General features: G+C 36.3%; 2 protein-coding genes across 5 annotated transcripts; one reads left to right on the forward strand and one right to left on the reverse strand.

The window, feature by feature from the left end:
• Positions 1-131: 131 nt before the first annotated feature.
• Positions 132-7,998, reverse strand: LOC109105729 (coiled-coil domain-containing protein 106-like). Of its 4 annotated transcripts, none has more exons than XM_042772259.1 (9): positions 7,841-7,998; positions 7,355-7,438; positions 7,144-7,245; positions 5,268-5,450; positions 4,082-4,132; positions 3,172-3,396; positions 2,180-2,389; positions 1,788-2,091; positions 132-1,158 (listed from the first exon to the last, which is right to left on the reverse strand). In XM_042772259.1, the coding sequence occupies exons 2-9, from the start codon at positions 7,413-7,415 to the stop codon at positions 1,134-1,136; spliced, it is 1,161 nt and encodes a 386-aa protein (XP_042628193.1). In that variant the 5' UTR covers positions 7,416-7,438; positions 7,841-7,998; the 3' UTR covers positions 132-1,133. The 4 variants fall into 4 exon arrangements, with proteins under 4 accessions (XP_042628193.1, XP_042628194.1, XP_042628195.1 ...); XM_042772260.1 differs by having other exon boundaries at positions 7,831-7,992; XM_042772261.1 differs by lacking the exon at positions 7,841-7,998 and adding an exon at positions 7,712-7,778.
• A 6,356-nt stretch (positions 7,999-14,354) lies between these two features.
• LOC109105730 (tumor necrosis factor receptor superfamily member 1A-like) lies at positions 14,355-17,020 on the forward strand. The gene is made up of 5 exons (XM_019119002.2): positions 14,355-14,405; positions 14,714-14,799; positions 14,991-15,093; positions 15,185-15,313; positions 15,453-17,020. The coding sequence occupies exons 2-5, from the start codon at positions 14,740-14,742 to the stop codon at positions 15,689-15,691; spliced, it is 531 nt and encodes a 176-aa protein (XP_018974547.2). The 5' UTR covers positions 14,355-14,405; positions 14,714-14,739; the 3' UTR covers positions 15,692-17,020.
• The last annotated feature ends 512 nt before the right edge of the window (positions 17,021-17,532 follow it).

Genomic DNA, 17,532 nt, shown 5'->3' on the forward strand with positions numbered 1-17,532 from the left:
AATGCATTATAACGGGAATAAATCAACAATGAATAATACTAATGTTGTTGATTTTTAGTCTATGACATCTAATGTTTTTGTAGTGTTTCAACAAACATTATCTGATAGTAAGGAAGAAGAAGATTGTGATGTAAAGAGAAACTTGATGTTTTTTTTTTAGCCACTTGGAAGTTTCACTATGTGTTCGAAGGAGCCATGAATAGTCTAATCTCAAGCACACTGACTGCATCCTAACAAACACACAACATGCATTCAGACGTACACAGTGAATTCAGCAAACACACAATCTCAAACACACACACACACACTCATGAGACTCACTTCAGCACCAGGTAGAACAGGAACATGTCTGCACTCACTCCCTCACATAACATCATCTGCACTATGCGGTACTAGACTAGACTAGTACTATTACCAACTGTTTTAACAAGTATTATCACTGATTTACACTATACAAACTTTTCACATGCTGAACAGTCAGTGTCATCTAATAGGAGACAGGCCATGATTAAGGGAGACACATGCACAAACACTCCACAAATCAAATCCAATGAGAACATACAGGTGCCGCTTGCAAAGAGTAGCACAGTGTTAAAACGGGAGGAGTGCATGGGTATATGTGTGCACCACTTTTTAGAAGAACCTACATTTCAAAAGTCTTTCAGTCTGTCAAGTAAGTGCTATGAGATACGGAGGACCAGGACAAACACTTGGGACAACTGAGAGGATCAAATGACCCAACAAAGAACTTCTGAGAACACACATTGCTATAGAGCTACACATCACAAAGGACTGATGTTGTTGCTGCACATTTTGGACTGGTTTAAAAAGTGTAAATTGAGCTTTAACCGGAGCAAAGAATGAAAGAATGGTGTAAAATGAATTTGAGAACCAAGTTCTCTTTTATAATGGCAAACCTGAAAGCATAAGTGTGCAGTCCACCCGCAGCTTTGAGCATCCAGCTCTATGAGTGAGTGAACAGAGGTAATAGTAGAGTTGGTTCAGAGTACAGCGGATCTGAACAGCACAATGTGGAGGTTAAAATGGGAGAAGTGTGTTCTATGGTACATTAAAATACAGTGAAGGGGTTTCACTGCACAGCAGGATAAGAATCAACCCACTAATTCTTCCAATTATCGATTATCCGTTCCTTTCAACCTGGAGAAGCATAAAAAAAAAAAAAAAAAAAAAAAAAAATCAAACAGTCAGTGTTTTTTTTTTTTTTTGGAAGGGTTTGTCAATACAAGATTTTGTGCTTTATGCAAGACTGTGTAATTCTGAATCATTCATAAATTTGTTCATCTAAATTGCCACATTGAATCAAATGCAACAGATTATGTAAGAATGGTTTTATGAATGATTTACACAAATCGTAAACCCACTGATAAAAATAAAACTCTTTCTTAAAGCTATATAAAAATCAGAGGATTTTAATAGTAAGAGTAGGAACAATATTTCTTTCATTAATATTGTGCGTGTGTGTGTGTGAATTTGTCATACTGTAAATTTTAAGTTTACATTTAAAACAACCAATTTTCGAGAAAAACAACAGTTGTCAGCTTATTACTATCGGCAAGATTTTTAATATCTGTGCATCTTTATTTAATATTTATTATTAGACAGAATATTTATTAATTATATATTGATTAAACTATATGTCCAATATAATCCATAAGTGCATATAAACAAAGTTTTAACTACTTAGTTTATTAATTATGTAAACTGACTATCTCCTGGAAGAGTGACAAAGATTAAAAAGGAAGTGTTTCAATGATTGCTGTATGTACCTGTATGAGATGGGCAGGAGGAGATTGTTCTTCTTCAATGCTTGCACTTTGCTGAGAGTCTGGGGGTCGAGGGCGATGTAACAGCGTCGGGCGTAGTCCAGAAGCTTTTCTTTAGACGGGTCAAACTCGCCCACCTCAGCCACCTTCTCTGGAGCCACCAGCAGAAGCTCAGCAATGGGTGTGGTAGAGGCCACCGTATTACGATCTACACCGTGGATCTGGAAGGCCTTGGACATGTTCTTTAACCTCTGGTATGTTAGCAGGATCTTTTTATAGCGGAACAACACACCTGCTGCATCTTTCACTAGGACAACAGCAAAAACGAGAGAAAGATGAACAAAGAGAAAATCACCTGCTTGTCATGTTTCCTCACTCTGAGCTGTCACGCTCACCTCTCTGTCTTTCTCTCCCTCTGGCGATTCTGAAAACCCTCCTTCTCTTCAGAGCTGGATGACTGCCGGTGGATCTTCCAGCTGTGCCAATGTTCCGAAGTGACATGCTATCTGTTATCACATCCTCTCTTGACATCATTTCCTCTTCCTCAAGGTAGCTATCCTCAAGATAGTCATCCTCTTCTTCATCTCCCAGAAGAGTGAGGGATTCTGTGGCATCACAAGATAATGTAATGTACTTGACTCAACCACTAATGTAATGATAAATGTTTCTTGAGAACTCAATTACTGTAGACTGATTTCTGAAGAAAATTCAGCTTTATTGTGTCCGGGAGTGTAATCTTGATTAATCAGGTGATATAAGGCCATTTTTATATTACCGTCAAAGCCTGATAACCATGCCCACTTGACAAAGAATATTAATTTTGAGTTAATATTGTGTACAGTATGTCAGACGTTTTTGTTTGCATCTCATTTGCATTATATGATATGTACACTACCAGCAGAAAGTTTTTTCTTTTTTAATTAGTAATGGTTTAGAAAAATATTAAACTCATGAAAACTACGAAATAACACACATGGAAGCATCAAAAAAAAAAAAAAAAAAAAAACACCTTAAAATGTGCATTCCCCACTGATTTTAAAGCTTTTTATGAAATAAAAATGAATGGCATTTTTTTTAATTAAAATTTTAAAAAGTTGTGCAAGAGATTTCTTATAAAATTTATGCTTATGTACTACTTTCATTTTCATTTTAGAATTTCAGTCATTTAAGCGTGAGCCTTTACATCAAAAGATTTGATCACCATCATCAGACACGTTGGTGGACCACTACACATTATCTACAATACATGAGATCAAATTATAAAGAATGGTGAAAAACTGTACATAAACTGTAAATATGCTTATTATAGACTTACAGTAAATAATTTGATAACCAAAATGACAATGTACCACAAATATAGGTTAAAAAAGTAAACTTTTAGACCCACCTTGCAGTTCATTGAGGGACCTTTTGTTGCTACTGCAGCTGGTGCCGGTGCCACCGACACCGTGGCCCTGCAAAAGAGGCTGAGGGTGGGGAGATCCATACATGGAATTTATCTGAGCACTGACTGGACCAGAGCTCAGGCCCTTGGAATTGGCTGAAGTCTGTTGGGTTGGCCTCTGCTGGAATGACTGACGGTTGGCTGAACGCTGACTCTCCACTTGTTGATCTGAAATGTTAATGATTAAAGCTATTTCTGCGGCCGGTTGCATAAAAGGCTTAGACTAGTTTTACAAGATAGTCATCTCTTTTTTTTTTTTCTTTTTTAAGAATGGTAATTACTTTTTTTGTTACATAAAAACATGATTGGTCTTGAATCAAAAAATAATAACTCATCACTCCTTGGCTAACTGCTAATTATTCAGACTAATTCTTAAGACAGTCTTTACATAGTGGCTAACTTTCTGCATCTGGCCCCTCTGATCGCCCTTACCATTTTAGGACAACACAGCATAGACAAGGACCAGAAGTGAAAAAAAGCATCTTTAAATTATTAAAGTATGATGTTTTAGTTAGGATTTATTCATGTTCTGCACAGGGTTATCATCATTTCATTATAACTAAATCAAACTATTAAAAACTTTTTAAGTACTTGAAATAAAGGTAAAATATTAGATGAAAATAATAAATTAAACCTAAATAATAAGATTTAAACAAACAAAATAAAAAACAAAAAAAATAACTAAAAAACAAACAAAATAAAAAAATCAAACAAAAAAAAAAAAAAAAAATAAAAAAAATAAAATCTAATTCAAAATATTTATAAAAACTATAACAGTATAAATAATATTAAAATAGCACTGGTTATACATCAGAAGAGTCTAATGTAGAAAGTAAAATAAGGATCAATTTACCCCGATCATTTTCTCTTCTCCTTCTCCAAGAAAAACTCCTGGAATCATTACCTGCAGGAAAAAAAAATAAATAAAAAATCAGTTTTTGTCTTTCCATCAGTCTGTATTGTGGGCAATCTGTATTAATACCCAGCCTGACGTCTGCATCATATGATGATTTACTGCAGCCACGATCAAAAGAAAATCAACAAGAACATCTTTTTAAAATAAAACTTATCACCTTTCTTTCTGTGGATGGTAGCAACATAGTCCATAATACACTTAATATGCATAGAAATAGGGCATGATGTAAGTAGCTGAATAGTAGATTGGAATTAGATTGTTAGATAGTTTACTGAATATTCCCATATAACATTTCAGTACTGATTTTATTTTATAAATTTAAATATTCAACTCCGTCTTTCACTACAAAGCAAGTATGCATGACTGATGAAACTATGTAAATGAAATACTGTTTATGGGAAAAGGCACAAACTAAGATAAGTGACGTGACGTGACATACAACCAAGTATGAACACACACCCTGAGCAGTGGGCCACCATTTATGCTGCGGCGCCCGGGGAGCAGTTGGGGGTTCGGTGCCTTGCTCAAGGGCACCTCAGTCGTGGTATTGCCAGCACGAGACTCGAACCCACAACCTTAGGGTTAGGAGTCAAACTCTCTAACCACTAGGCCACGACTTCCCACATGACATGACAGAGTTCTCCCAAACATTCCACTATTTCTCAAATGACCTTTTACCGCATCTACTAACTTTTTAGGGTCATCGATCACCGCAGCGGGAGGGAGAGTTGGGAGACGAGCGGTGAGTAAATTAATCAAATTCAAAAGACAAAAAAAAGACCCTCAGAGTGAGCTGGGAGGTCCAGTAATTGGTGTGGAGAGACCGCATAAAGAGCCTGGGAGTGAGCTGGGAGGTAGAGAGAGACCGCTGCTGACTGGTGTGTGGACACTGTGCCTGCTCTGGAGAGCCCTGTGAACTTTCTTATGCAACTGTGCTATATTGAGCGCTGGTAGCGCGACGTTTTGTTTATTTATTGAATGCAAATAAAAATCACAAGCAATAGTCAATCGGACCCTGTCCTCTTCCTTCTCCCCGATCATTGACTTTGTTATAATCCTCTAATAGCACAATGTTCGCTCACTCTCTGTCTCCTCTCTCCTTCTGGTTCTGTCCTCGTCTCACCGTTGCTTTCCTGACTCTTGGTTGAGAAGATGAACCGATCGAGCTGGCAGCGCAGGAAGTCTCTCTCCTCTTCCAGGTCCTCAATGCGTTTCTGCAGCCATGAATTTTTCTCCAGTGAGATCTGCAGTTGTGTGCGTAAGTTAGTGATTAACAGGTACGAGCTGCTCGGTGCTGGTGGATCACCTGTATCACAACACAAGCAAATATCACCACATGTTGAAAAATACAGCACTTAAAGGGATAGATCACCCTAAAATTATATTGTATATTTACTCACCCTCATGTCGTTCCAAACCCATAAAACTTCTGTTGATCTTTTAAACCAAAATTAAGATATTTTAAATATTTTCTCATAATTTTTGCACATATCTGAAAGCTTATGAAAAAAAAAAAAACTTTCAGGCATCAAAATGTGCAAATCATAAAAACAATCCACAGGAAACAAGTGATTTAATCCAAGTCTTTTAAAGAGACAGGATCACTTTATAATTAATAATTTAGGTTTTTATTCATAAACATTGATCATCGCGCATGCATAGAGCACATCAAATATGGTAAACATGAAAGCAATGCATGATGCACGAGAACCAATGAGATTCAATATGAAAGAATATTAAAACGTCTATATTTGTGTTCTTAAGATAAACTAAAGTCTTAATAAGTCTTGATAATTATATCACTTTAATAATCATTTTAATTCAAGCTCCTATAGGGTAACACTTTATAATAACTTTCATTAATAAATCATTAACAAGCATTATATAATGCTTATCAGATCATAAGTTAATATATATATATATATGCTTCTTAATGTTTGTAATAAATGTATTAAACATTACATAATGTAATCAATAAGTTCAATTTGATTATTATAAGGGCACATGGTTCAATCGGTTTATCTTTTATTGTTTTGATAAATGTACAAGTATTTTCTTTTAAAAATGATTAGTTTTTCCTTGTTTATTTATGATTGAAGGTATATCCCGTTTAATGATAAACTGAAGAGTATACTAATGCACCAATTTACAATCTGTTATGTCTTTAGCAAGCATTTAGCTAAACTTAACCAGCCACCCTTTACACAAACCTTGTTAGAGCAGCTAAATGTCCAATGCCCATAAAGACACTAAATGATTAGTAAACATTTATAAACATTTACAAATGATGAATGGTTTCAATCTTAAATTGGCTACTGCAAAACATGAACAGATGATATTAATAAATGAGTAGTAAAGATGTGTGAATAGGGTCCATTCAGGTCTTTCGGGAGACTTTTTGCCATTGCTATGACTGCTCATGAGGGTATTAATGATTAGTAAACATTTATAAACATTTGCAAATGATGAATAGTTTCAATCTTAATTGGCTACTGCAAAAGAAAAAAATGTGTGAATAGGGTCCATTCAGGTCTTTTGGGACACTTTTTGGGACACAGCTCAGGAAAAATCTCAGCCATTGCTATGACTGCTCATGAGGGTATTAATGATTAGTAAACATTTATAAACATTTGCAAATGATGAATAGTTTCCACTTTAGATTTGGTGCTGCAAAAACATGAACAAACGATAAATAGATTATTTGTTAAGATGTGTAAATAGAGGTCTACACAACAAACAAAGACCAACAAATGAAGATCATATGAACTGAAAGTTTACTGACATTTTGAAACATTTCAATTTACATTAAATAGTCATAAGTTAATCATTAAGGTAACGTTTAGTAAGTTCATTAGTAAACATTAACAAGAACATTATCTCATATTTCTAGCTATGTGAATAGACTATATATTAACTTATGATCTGTTAAGCATTATATAATGTTCGTTAATGATTTATAAAACCCCTAAAACAATAGTAGGACAACAAACTGAACTGACCATCAAAGTTCTGGTCATTCTGGTTGTAGAAGCCTCCCTGCTGATCAAAGTGGTTGTCTTCAAAAGGAATGGAGATTTCGTAAGCATCCTCATTCTTGGGAGCTGAAGAAAGATGATTAACTCATAACGATTAATAATTCAGAATTAATTCACAGGTATCATGTCATCAGCTCACAAGCAGGTGTACTGTGATTAGAGCGCGTGCACTCACTCTGTAACGTCAGTTCTCGGGAACTCGCATGCTTCCTCGAGGCTGAATCCGCATCGTTCATATTTCCGCCTGTTCAGATTTGTTCTGCATTGAGAGAGAGAGAGAGAGCGGCCATTACCTCAGAAATACTCACAACTTCTGCTTTATTTCTCTGCAGAGCATCGAATGTAAAACATTCAAACTGACTGTCACTATCCTTCAATCACCCCAACACCAGCCATCCACAACCAAAACATTGATAACCACAACAACATAGACACGTTATGACACGAGCTGTGCTCTTCTTAAAATGAAAAACACTAATCACACTATGCATGGTTGGTATAGTGCTGGAAGGACAATACACCATTTGTTTACTTGCATTGAGATGACTAGCAAACTGGCTAATCCTTAGACCGTTCCAGACACAATGTACCCAAATAAGTCCAAATAAACGCAGTATTGCTATCACGTGATGACACAAAACACGTATAAACCGTCGCTCACTTGTGAACGTGCTTCCTTGTCACGTATTTGAAGCGTCTCAGTGCACTTTCATCTGTCTGTGTTTTCTGAAAATCAGCCTGCTAACAATAACAATTAAATCACCCTCAACAGCAGTGCTAAAAACAACGTGAAGCAAGACACTAGTACTGTACTAGCAAATCAGCACGTTCAAAATAAAAGCCTTGAGGATTTATTTAATTTTTTATTTATTTATATATATTTTTTTAAAGGGGTCATGAAATGAGAAACCAAATTTGCCTTGATCTTTTTGGAATATAAGAGGTCTTTGTACCATTAAAACGTCCTGCAAGTTTCATAGCTTAAGACGTCCTCCCCATTATAAACGAGCCATTTATTTAATCAAGCTCTAAATACAGCTCGTTCTGGAGCCATGGTAAGAAGTGACGTCACGGTGCGAAGTGAGGTTCCAACCATTTGCATATGACCGCCTCCAGCACAAGACAACTACGCTCATTTCGTATCATTGTCGCGCCGCGCGCCTCAAAAGTGTTCAGTCGACGGACAGCGAGTGGGTCTGTGTACAGGGAAATTACAATGCCACGCAGATGTGCTCAAACATATAAGGTTTTATCATTGCAAGAGCCATCGCTTCGAATGCATCACCCGCTACTAAACAGTTACGCTCAATCCACAAATGTTCTGGCTGGGGGTGTTAATAATTGATCCATGGCACTGTCGTTAACCAATCATAACAGCGGGAGTTAACACTGAACTCAAAGGAGAAACAACCCAAAAACAGACTGTTTGAATCAAAGGATGAGAAACAGGGTGGGAAAATGTCATAATTCACTACATTTTAAAAGTTTTTTTTTTTTTAAAAACTATAGTAATACTATAATTGCACCTAGGGGACCATAATAATAAAATAAAAAAACCCATGTCATGACCCCTTCAAGTTTTTTTGAAGTGCACACACTGAATGCACACAGTAGTAATTTAGCATTTGCATTATATAGAACAATTATATATAAAACAATAGTGGATTTAACATTAAGCATTAAGTTAGCATCTAATGTTAATATGTTTTTAACTTTCTCCCTTTAAATACTTTGGTCAGTTCAAGAATAATTTATGAAATGGATGAGTAATTAGTACGGTAATTTAATGACACTGTTCCAGTAGCTAGTCATTTTATTTCTTAGAATAACTGTGTATAGTAATAGCAAATGACTGATGAAACGTCTGGGTGAAACATTTTCAGTCCAAGTAACCATTGTTTCAAAACACAAGATATTTGTAATATGCAATGAGAACCATTTTGGTTTAATTGCAGAAACACAACAGTATGATCTTCTCTCAGTTTAGTACTAGCCAAATCCAATGTGTCAGATGAGGAATGACACGCCATGAGGTGTTGTGTACTTTGCTGCTGATACAGTAAATGGTGTTGCTGTACCTATGGCACAGTCTGTAGTTTCGCCCTGTCACTCTGACACAGTAATATATATGTAAATAGCAATCTCTCTCACATACACACACACACACACACACACACACACACACACACACACACAATAATTCAATAATTTATTATACTTAGTTATCCATTTGGGAAACCGTGCAGTTCTACAGAATCTGTGTGTATAGAAATGTATAGACTAACCAAATGATTCACCATTAAAGGGGTCATATAATGCTGCTAAAAATAACATTATTTTGTGTATTTGGTGTAATTCCATGTGTTTATGTGGTTTAAGCTTCAAAAAACACATTATTTTCCACATACTGTACATTATTGTTTCTCCTCTATGCCCCGCCTTCTGAAATGCGTTGATTTTTACGAAGCTCATCGTTCTGAAAAAGCGAGGTGTGCTCTGACTGGCCAGCTATCCAGTGCATTGTGATTGGCTGAATGCCTCAAGCATGTGACGGAAATGTTATGTCCCTTAACATACTGGCTGTATCCGAAAACTTAGGCAGATGACTTGCTTCCTCGCTGCAGTATCAGGCAATGACTTTGCAGGCAGCATTTTTGCACAAAGGCACCTCATGAAACTGATTTTGGACAGGCTTCTAAGGCAGAGTAATGGTTTAATGATCTACAGCAAAATATAGAGAGCTTTGGTGATAACTAAGTGGATATTTAATTACTGCAATATTAATTTCTCGCTAAAAATGACATAAAAAGTGGAAAACATTGATCAAAAACATACATTTACACACATACTGAGCCCCAGATGCAAATTTCAGATGCCATCTTTATTTTTTGACTTAACTGTCACAGAATGTAATGCACAGGATTGTGGGATATCAAAGGCTGCGAAGGATACATCTATGCTGCCTTCAAAAATCTGCCAGATGAAGGCATCTCAGGAGACAGTAACTGAAACGAACACTGAATTCGGACGTGCCTTGATGCCTTTCTACCTTGGAATGCGTCCTCCAAAGGCAGCATTTTTCAGTTTTCGGATGCAGCCACTTTGCCGTCTCCCAGCAGGGCGAGACTCAGTCCAGCTGCTCTGCTCGTGCACATCCCATCATCGGTTCTCTTTTAGAAGTTCAGTCAGTGTACTGTTAGGAGTAACTGAATAACCCAAGTAGGGCTCGTTGGGATATTGGTTTATTTCGCATCAGAGGTAGAGTAAGCCATGTTTATAAACTGAATAATTTAAGTAATTTGTGGATTAGTGCATACTGGAGACGCAAACCATTTCAAATGATTCAGTTCGATTTGGTGAACTGGTTTGACCGGTTCACTAAGAAGATCCGGTTCAAATAGAACGATTCATTCACGATCCAGACATCACTAGACGAGACAAAACAAATAAAACACATTACAAACATTGCATTTGTGGCATCCAGTGGGGACATAATTAATGATTATAATGACTTATACTGTCTTTTTACGCGTTGCGTTGCGTGTCGCGCTGCATGAAACCATGTCTGCATTTGTGATCTGAGAAACAACAAACACTGCTCCAAACTCATGACTGAATCATCAGTGGCAAATTATTTAAATATAAAAAACATACTTACAGGCTGTGAGTCAGAAGAGCCAGGCTGTCCTTGCAAAGTTTGTACTGCCCAACTTTATAGAGACAGCTGTTGTGCCACAGACGCATTAAATAGTCTTCATCCTCCATAAAATGCGCAGCACCCATCTGAATATTTGGGTTGGACTGATTTGGAACAGTGTTGAAATACAACTTAACCACTGATTTCTAGTCTTGTCCTCTTTTGGAAGACCAAACTAAGTAGTTTCGCTTTCACAACGAAACACACAGTGTCTCCACAACATGACAGCAGCATCAACAGCAAGAATAAAAGTTGCACCTTCTTTCTTTGCGTGAACATTTGGGCAGCGTTATGCAAATCTTCCCACACTGTGACATAGACATGTGTGGGCGTGTTAGAATGAGCCGTTTTAAGGGGGTGTGGTTGACTCCTAACTTTGATAAAGAATATCTCTTAGGTTTTGAGACTTTAGCCTCTGCATCTTTACAGATCTTCTTTATGCACCAAGAGCTTGTAACACTCCAAAGAGAAAGGAAAAATTGAAATCGCATCAAAGCTTTTATACCAAACCCATAAAAGCTTTGTTCATCTTCGGAACACAGTTTACGTCTCAAGCCTCCCTGATTTCATCCAAAATATCTTAAATTGTGTTCCGAATACGAACGTAGCTTTTATGGGTTTGGAACGACATGGGAGTAAGTGATTAATGACAAAATTTTCATTTTGCGGTGGAGTAACCCTTTAAGATCAGTCAGACAAATGTATTAAACTGAATGAGAAGAAAGCCAAATGAAAGATTGATAGTAATAGCAGTTACTGTGAGTGAAATGTAGATGAAACACTTACTTCGTATTGTGAACAGGATACTTTGTGATTTCATGTTTTGAACTATCGCAAATGTTTGAAAAAAAAGTGCATTTTTGATCTGTTGTAGATGAGTGCTAGGATTTTTTAACTTTGAAATTTTGTGAAAAATTTTACCAAATTTTATGCAGCAGATTTGTTTTTTTAGCCCCTCTCCATTGTCAGGTTTTTACATAAAAGTAAATTATGAAAACGGGGAACAGCATCAAGTTGTGAAATAAGGGCTGATACCATCCTGAATGCCCACATAATACACGTCTGCTAAAACATTCTTTGTCAGATCTTAATGCAACATTCAATAGGTATTCTCACAAAGAATGCATAAATGCGCTATTTTTAGGATGTCTGGATCCAGATGACGCATTGCCATTATAATTCTGATTTAGTAATTAAATAATATTTTGGCATTGTCATGGTAAATGAACTTGGCTTCTAAGACAGAGGTTACTGAGTCAAGCCCAACTGGCTGTAGACTGATGATGTCATAAATCCACCTCTATGTGCGGTTTCTTTCCATGTGTCATCTTAGTTTGTCTATGTCACACTCTCATTTTTACAAAATTGAACTAGGTTACTTCTCAAGGGGTACAACAGGAGTTCATGTTCTTAACTAGCTACAGAAGATAATTGGATGTTTCCGGGAAGACAAATTAAGTACAATTTACCTTGATCTTCAAATTCAAAACTTTTTTCACCCCCCTGGCTCTTAATGCCTCGTGTTGCGTTCTGGAGCATCAGTGAATGTTTGAACCTGTGTTTGAGTCCCTTAATTGTCCTCAGTGTGAAAAGATGGATCTCAAAATCATAGTCACTGCTGGAAAGGGTTCAAATATGCCCTGCAGTCATATAGTATACAGTAAAACAGTCAACAGAGGAGTTTTTGTCATCATTTACTCGCTCATGTCATTACAAAACTGGATGACTTTCTTTTTTCTGTGGAACTTAAAAGAGATTCTGAGGATTTTTTTTTTTCTGCCCCTTTAAAAATTCAACCCTGTTTATTTGGACCCTGGGGTCACCAATATTAAACTTTTTGGATTTTATTTATGAGAACTTCTGTATGATAAAAACTTCTGCCAAAATGTTTAAATTAAACTATATTTTTGTTGAGCTGTGCAATTTTTATTATTTATCTATTTTTATTTATTTATTGCTAGTTCTTGTTTTTTTCTATTCTTAAGCTCCAAATTAATGAATGTTGTTGATGGTTTTGTCTATTTGTGATTTGTAATTTGTGGAAATATGTAGTAAAAAAAAACTCAACCCTATTAAATAAAAAAAATTACAAAATGGAAAATGAGTAAATACTAAAATTATGTAGTGAACAGCACACTCCAGGGCCCAGTTTATGCTGAGGCCGCTCTCTGACCACACTAGTGGACCTCCCCAGGTTGGCAAAAGCAAAATCACTACAATTATATTACAATTCATAAACATTTTGTTCATGCTGTATCACACTCAATCTTGACGTTTTATTGTGATGTCCATTTTATCTGTACAGCACCATTCCCAAATATACATTGTTTCGCTTTACAGAAATTCATACTGTTATTGTTTATAATACCTTAATGCTTTATAGTCCACATTTAGCACATTAGATATATTTAAACAGGCAGTTAATTGAAATTCATGTCATGGTATTTTTATCTTTGGTCCCCTAGTGTACAAGCTACTATGGCAAAAACCCTATTTGATGTTGATAATGGAGAGAGAGAGAGAAAAAATATTAATGTCAGTTAATAAGCTATGTTACTATACTGATTGAACAGTAAACTAAAGGTTAAAGTGTCTTTGAGGTCTATCCACAAATGAATGAAAAGATGCAGGTACATGTAATTCTTATCAATGAAGATGAATTTTTTCAATTTTCATGAATATGATGAGACCAGTGATCCACAATGGCTTGATATCTGACTTTAGTTGAAAAAAAAAAAAAAGTGAGTATTTACTGTTAACAAAAAGTTATTGACAAATGTGATAATTTCTGAGCAGGAACTTGTGTGGTATTGCTGGAGAGATTAACTTCCTTCAAACGTCATTTTTACTGGAATAAGCCGCATTTGGTTGATGGCTTATTCAGTACATTCCCTTTGGCATGTAAAAAAAATGAATTAAAAAATGTATGGCATTTTTTTGGAATCTCAGCAGAAATGTCTGAGGCCAGTTACAATGCAAAACCATCATTGGGATCAAAATAAATACAAATTTTAGAATTTCTATACATCTCTTTATTAATTAAAAAAAACTGGTCAGCCATATTTAATTATTTGATAATTCATCAGCCATATATCATGCTAGAGATGTTAGTGGAACAGAAGTTTAAATGTAATATCCTTTATTCTGCAACAGTGTTGTACAATAATGAATCTCACAAGGTTTACAATGAAATGATTTGATGGCTCATGACTCCTTTTTAGACGCAATTTAAGTCAAATAAAAACTAGACGTGATCCACTCAATGTTTAAATTACTAGAGCTGAGACACTGAATTCCTCTTTTCAGAGGAAAGGTTTTTCCCATTCAGTTTCTAGTTAGTGATGACTAAATCTGGACTGGTTTACTGTTTTAGTTATTGCGAAATTTATTGTAACCTGCTTAGTTTCGTGGTCATAGTAAAACGATGACTAATACTGTCGTCTTATATAAAAACCTGAAAGGACTTCCATTCCATTCATTTTTTTCAATCATTCAGGAGCAACTCTACATTAGATCCTGCTGGACAGAGGTAAAGTCATGTGCTCTTCTTTATTTCAGTTCTATAGTTCTACAAATATATTAATATTATATTGAGATACAGTTATATACAACTATATCTCACACAAAATTTAACATTTAACTGGATAAAAAAAAAATATATAATTACAGATTTTAAACATTTGTATGTACTGTATATGAATAGCCTGTGTACCTTGTTTGTTTTGTATATCACAATTCAATGAATATATATACATCACTGATCTTTATTCTTTCAGAATTTCAGTTATCTTTACTGAAATATATACTATTAAATATTCTTCTTTTTTTTTTTAAAAGGATTGATTGCACACATTATAAGAACCATGTTTCACATCCAAGTACAACATACGAGGAAACTCCTGCCTTGTGTTTTGTTATCATTGGTGAGTCATTAAAAACTAGTGAGCAGTTTTCAAATTTCACAAATTTGTGCATAATGATTCTGTTATTAATCACAGAATAGATATTTGCAGTTAAACCACAGTTTCAAGGGTTAGGCCAGTGATGACATCATCCAGTTAAGCAATACCAAGCCATAAGTTCAACTGCGTGAACTGTTAAACTTTTATCACAGATCGTAGGCGTTGTGATGGGGCAGCGCAGCGTCAGCAGCAAAAGGGATTGTTCTAAAGAGGAATACTGGACTGACGGGCTCTGCTGTGACAAATGTGCTCCAGGTACAATGTCTGAAATGTTGAATCAGTAGCATCAGAGCAACAGTTTTTCAGAGGAACAGACTGTTTAATCTCTTCATCTATTATTCTACAGGGTTTAAGTTGATAAGGAAATGCTCTAGTTCCATGGCATCGCAATGTGAGAAATGTTCGGAAGGGACGTACCTAGACAATATGAACTATTTCCCAAACTGCTTCAGATGCGAGAAATGCACCAAGCGGAGTAAGCATAATACAGTTTAATTTTCATTTGACAACTACAGTAATGAATTTATAATGTAATTTAGGTATATACATATCTTGCTGTGTTGATTTTGTTTAGATGTTCACTCTTTTTTTTTCTTTGACTGCTTCTTTGACAGATGCTGTGGTGATTTCACCATGTACACCCCAGAAAAACACAGTTTGTGGTTGTCAGCATGGATACTACAAAAAGGTCTTTGATCAAATTTCATGGGATTGTGTGCCCGTTAAAAGGACTGTTTCTGTAGCTATTAGAGGTCTGCTACCCAAACCGAGCCCGCAGAGTCCCAAATACTCTCGGGTTTCAGGTCGGGTTCAGGTCAGGTTCGGGTCTGGAACGAGTTTGTACCTAAAGTAAAATATGAAGTAGGCAACGCTGCTTTCATGGACACACGCCAGGGGCGTAGGAGCCGCATGGGACAGAGGCGACATAATGGGGTGGATTAATGAGGTCAGGGGCCCATAGGCTGCTTGTGTGAGGCCCCCCCCTTAATCATTATGATTTACTGGAGAAATTTATTTAGTGCCATACATGGTCCACACGCAAATAGTAAGGTGAACTGGCATACACACACATTGAGACCAATCCTACTGTGTTTCCTCGATTTCACTTTGCTATTTTGGCGGTTTGGGGGTAAATGCACCCCAAAAAGCAGAGGACGATTACGTCCTTTTTCAAACACTATGAGTATGTGTTGTCACAATGACACGAATCATGCGATCGAATTTCTACGTTATTATTTGACCTAACGGGGCGTCTACACCATAGACCAGTGGTTCCCAATCCTGGTCCTGGAGAACCCCCAACACTGCACGCTTTTGGTGTCTCTTTTATCTGATACACACATTTGAGGTCTTGTAGTCTTCACTAATGAGCTGATGAGTTGAATCAGGTGTGTTTGAATAGGGAGACATGTAAAATGAACAGTGTTGGGGGTCTCCAGGACCAGGATTGGGAACCACCGCCGTAGACGAACGAGGCATGTGACGCATCATGTCGCACCAGATCCAGTGTGTGTTATGCTCTCCTACTTGTTAGTCACTTTGGATAAAAGCGTCTGCTAAATGAGTAGGCTAAATGTAAATATGGACAGCATAACTGATTGGGATCTTTTGTCGCATAGCGCCACTCGCGTGCGGAGTAGAATTATCTTTTCCCAATAAAGCAAAGTTGTTATACGCCGTTTTCTTAGGCCTTATCATACTTTATCAAATTTTAGTACATCAATTCATCACTAATTTCAACAGTGCCGCTCGGGTCCTGTCGGGCCAGACGATCTCGGGTATGGGCCGGGTTCGGTCTTAAAGCCCATGCAGACCTCTATTCTGTATACCTGAAATCCAAATGAGCAGGGAAACCTCAGGTTTCCTTATGAGAATGCTACCCTGAAGTATTGCCAAAGAACACAGATCTACCTCCAGCATAAACAAATACCTCTGACAAAAGTGGGATTCTTTTGAGACAAGATGAGAGAGAATCCTTTGGCAACTAGCCTACTACTTTCCCTTTATTTTCAGCTGAATGGCTGAAGTTGCCTTATAAAGTGCTATGTAATATAGCCAGTTTAATACATGAGTTTCTAAATTATCAACATGGTCAAAAGTTGTGAAGAATGTTTGTACATATGTCACTCATCATTGTAATGCATTGTATTATACTTTTTTTAAAATAAAGAGTGAAAACTGATATTTAGCATATTTGCATTTTTGCGTATATTTTGTGCAGATTTGGCCTCTACATGTTTTTTTCCTCCTCAGGTGTGAGCTATATATATATATATATATATATATAGTCTAAATATTTAGCTTCAATATTCAATTTAAAGAAAGAAAAAATATTTTTCTGACTAATATTTCATATACAGAGTTATTTCATTTTAGTGTTCATTCAGCCTGTAGGCTATATAAGATTTTTAAAAAGCTATTTTTTTTTCAAGAACTAAGATACTCTTTCCTCAAACTAGAGCCTAGCCTACACGAAACTAAAACTTGACTGAGATTCACACACTTTTGAATGAGGGTTTTGTCAGTTAATCCTCGTACACTATTACGTGAATGGTTTTGGTTTTAGTTTTGAGAAATGGTATCTGGTTTCAGGAAATCTCTAAATTGGATTTAATTGGAATGAAACCGCAAAAAAAGCAAAAAAAGAACAAGCGTCACATCTGCTAATCCTTATGGCTTGGTGTGTTTTTGGGG

Source organism: Cyprinus carpio, chromosome A16 (assembly GCF_018340385.1).
Source record: "Cyprinus carpio isolate SPL01 chromosome A16, ASM1834038v1, whole genome shotgun sequence".
In the NCBI taxonomy this organism is placed as follows: Eukaryota; Metazoa; Chordata; class Actinopteri; order Cypriniformes; family Cyprinidae; genus Cyprinus; species Cyprinus carpio.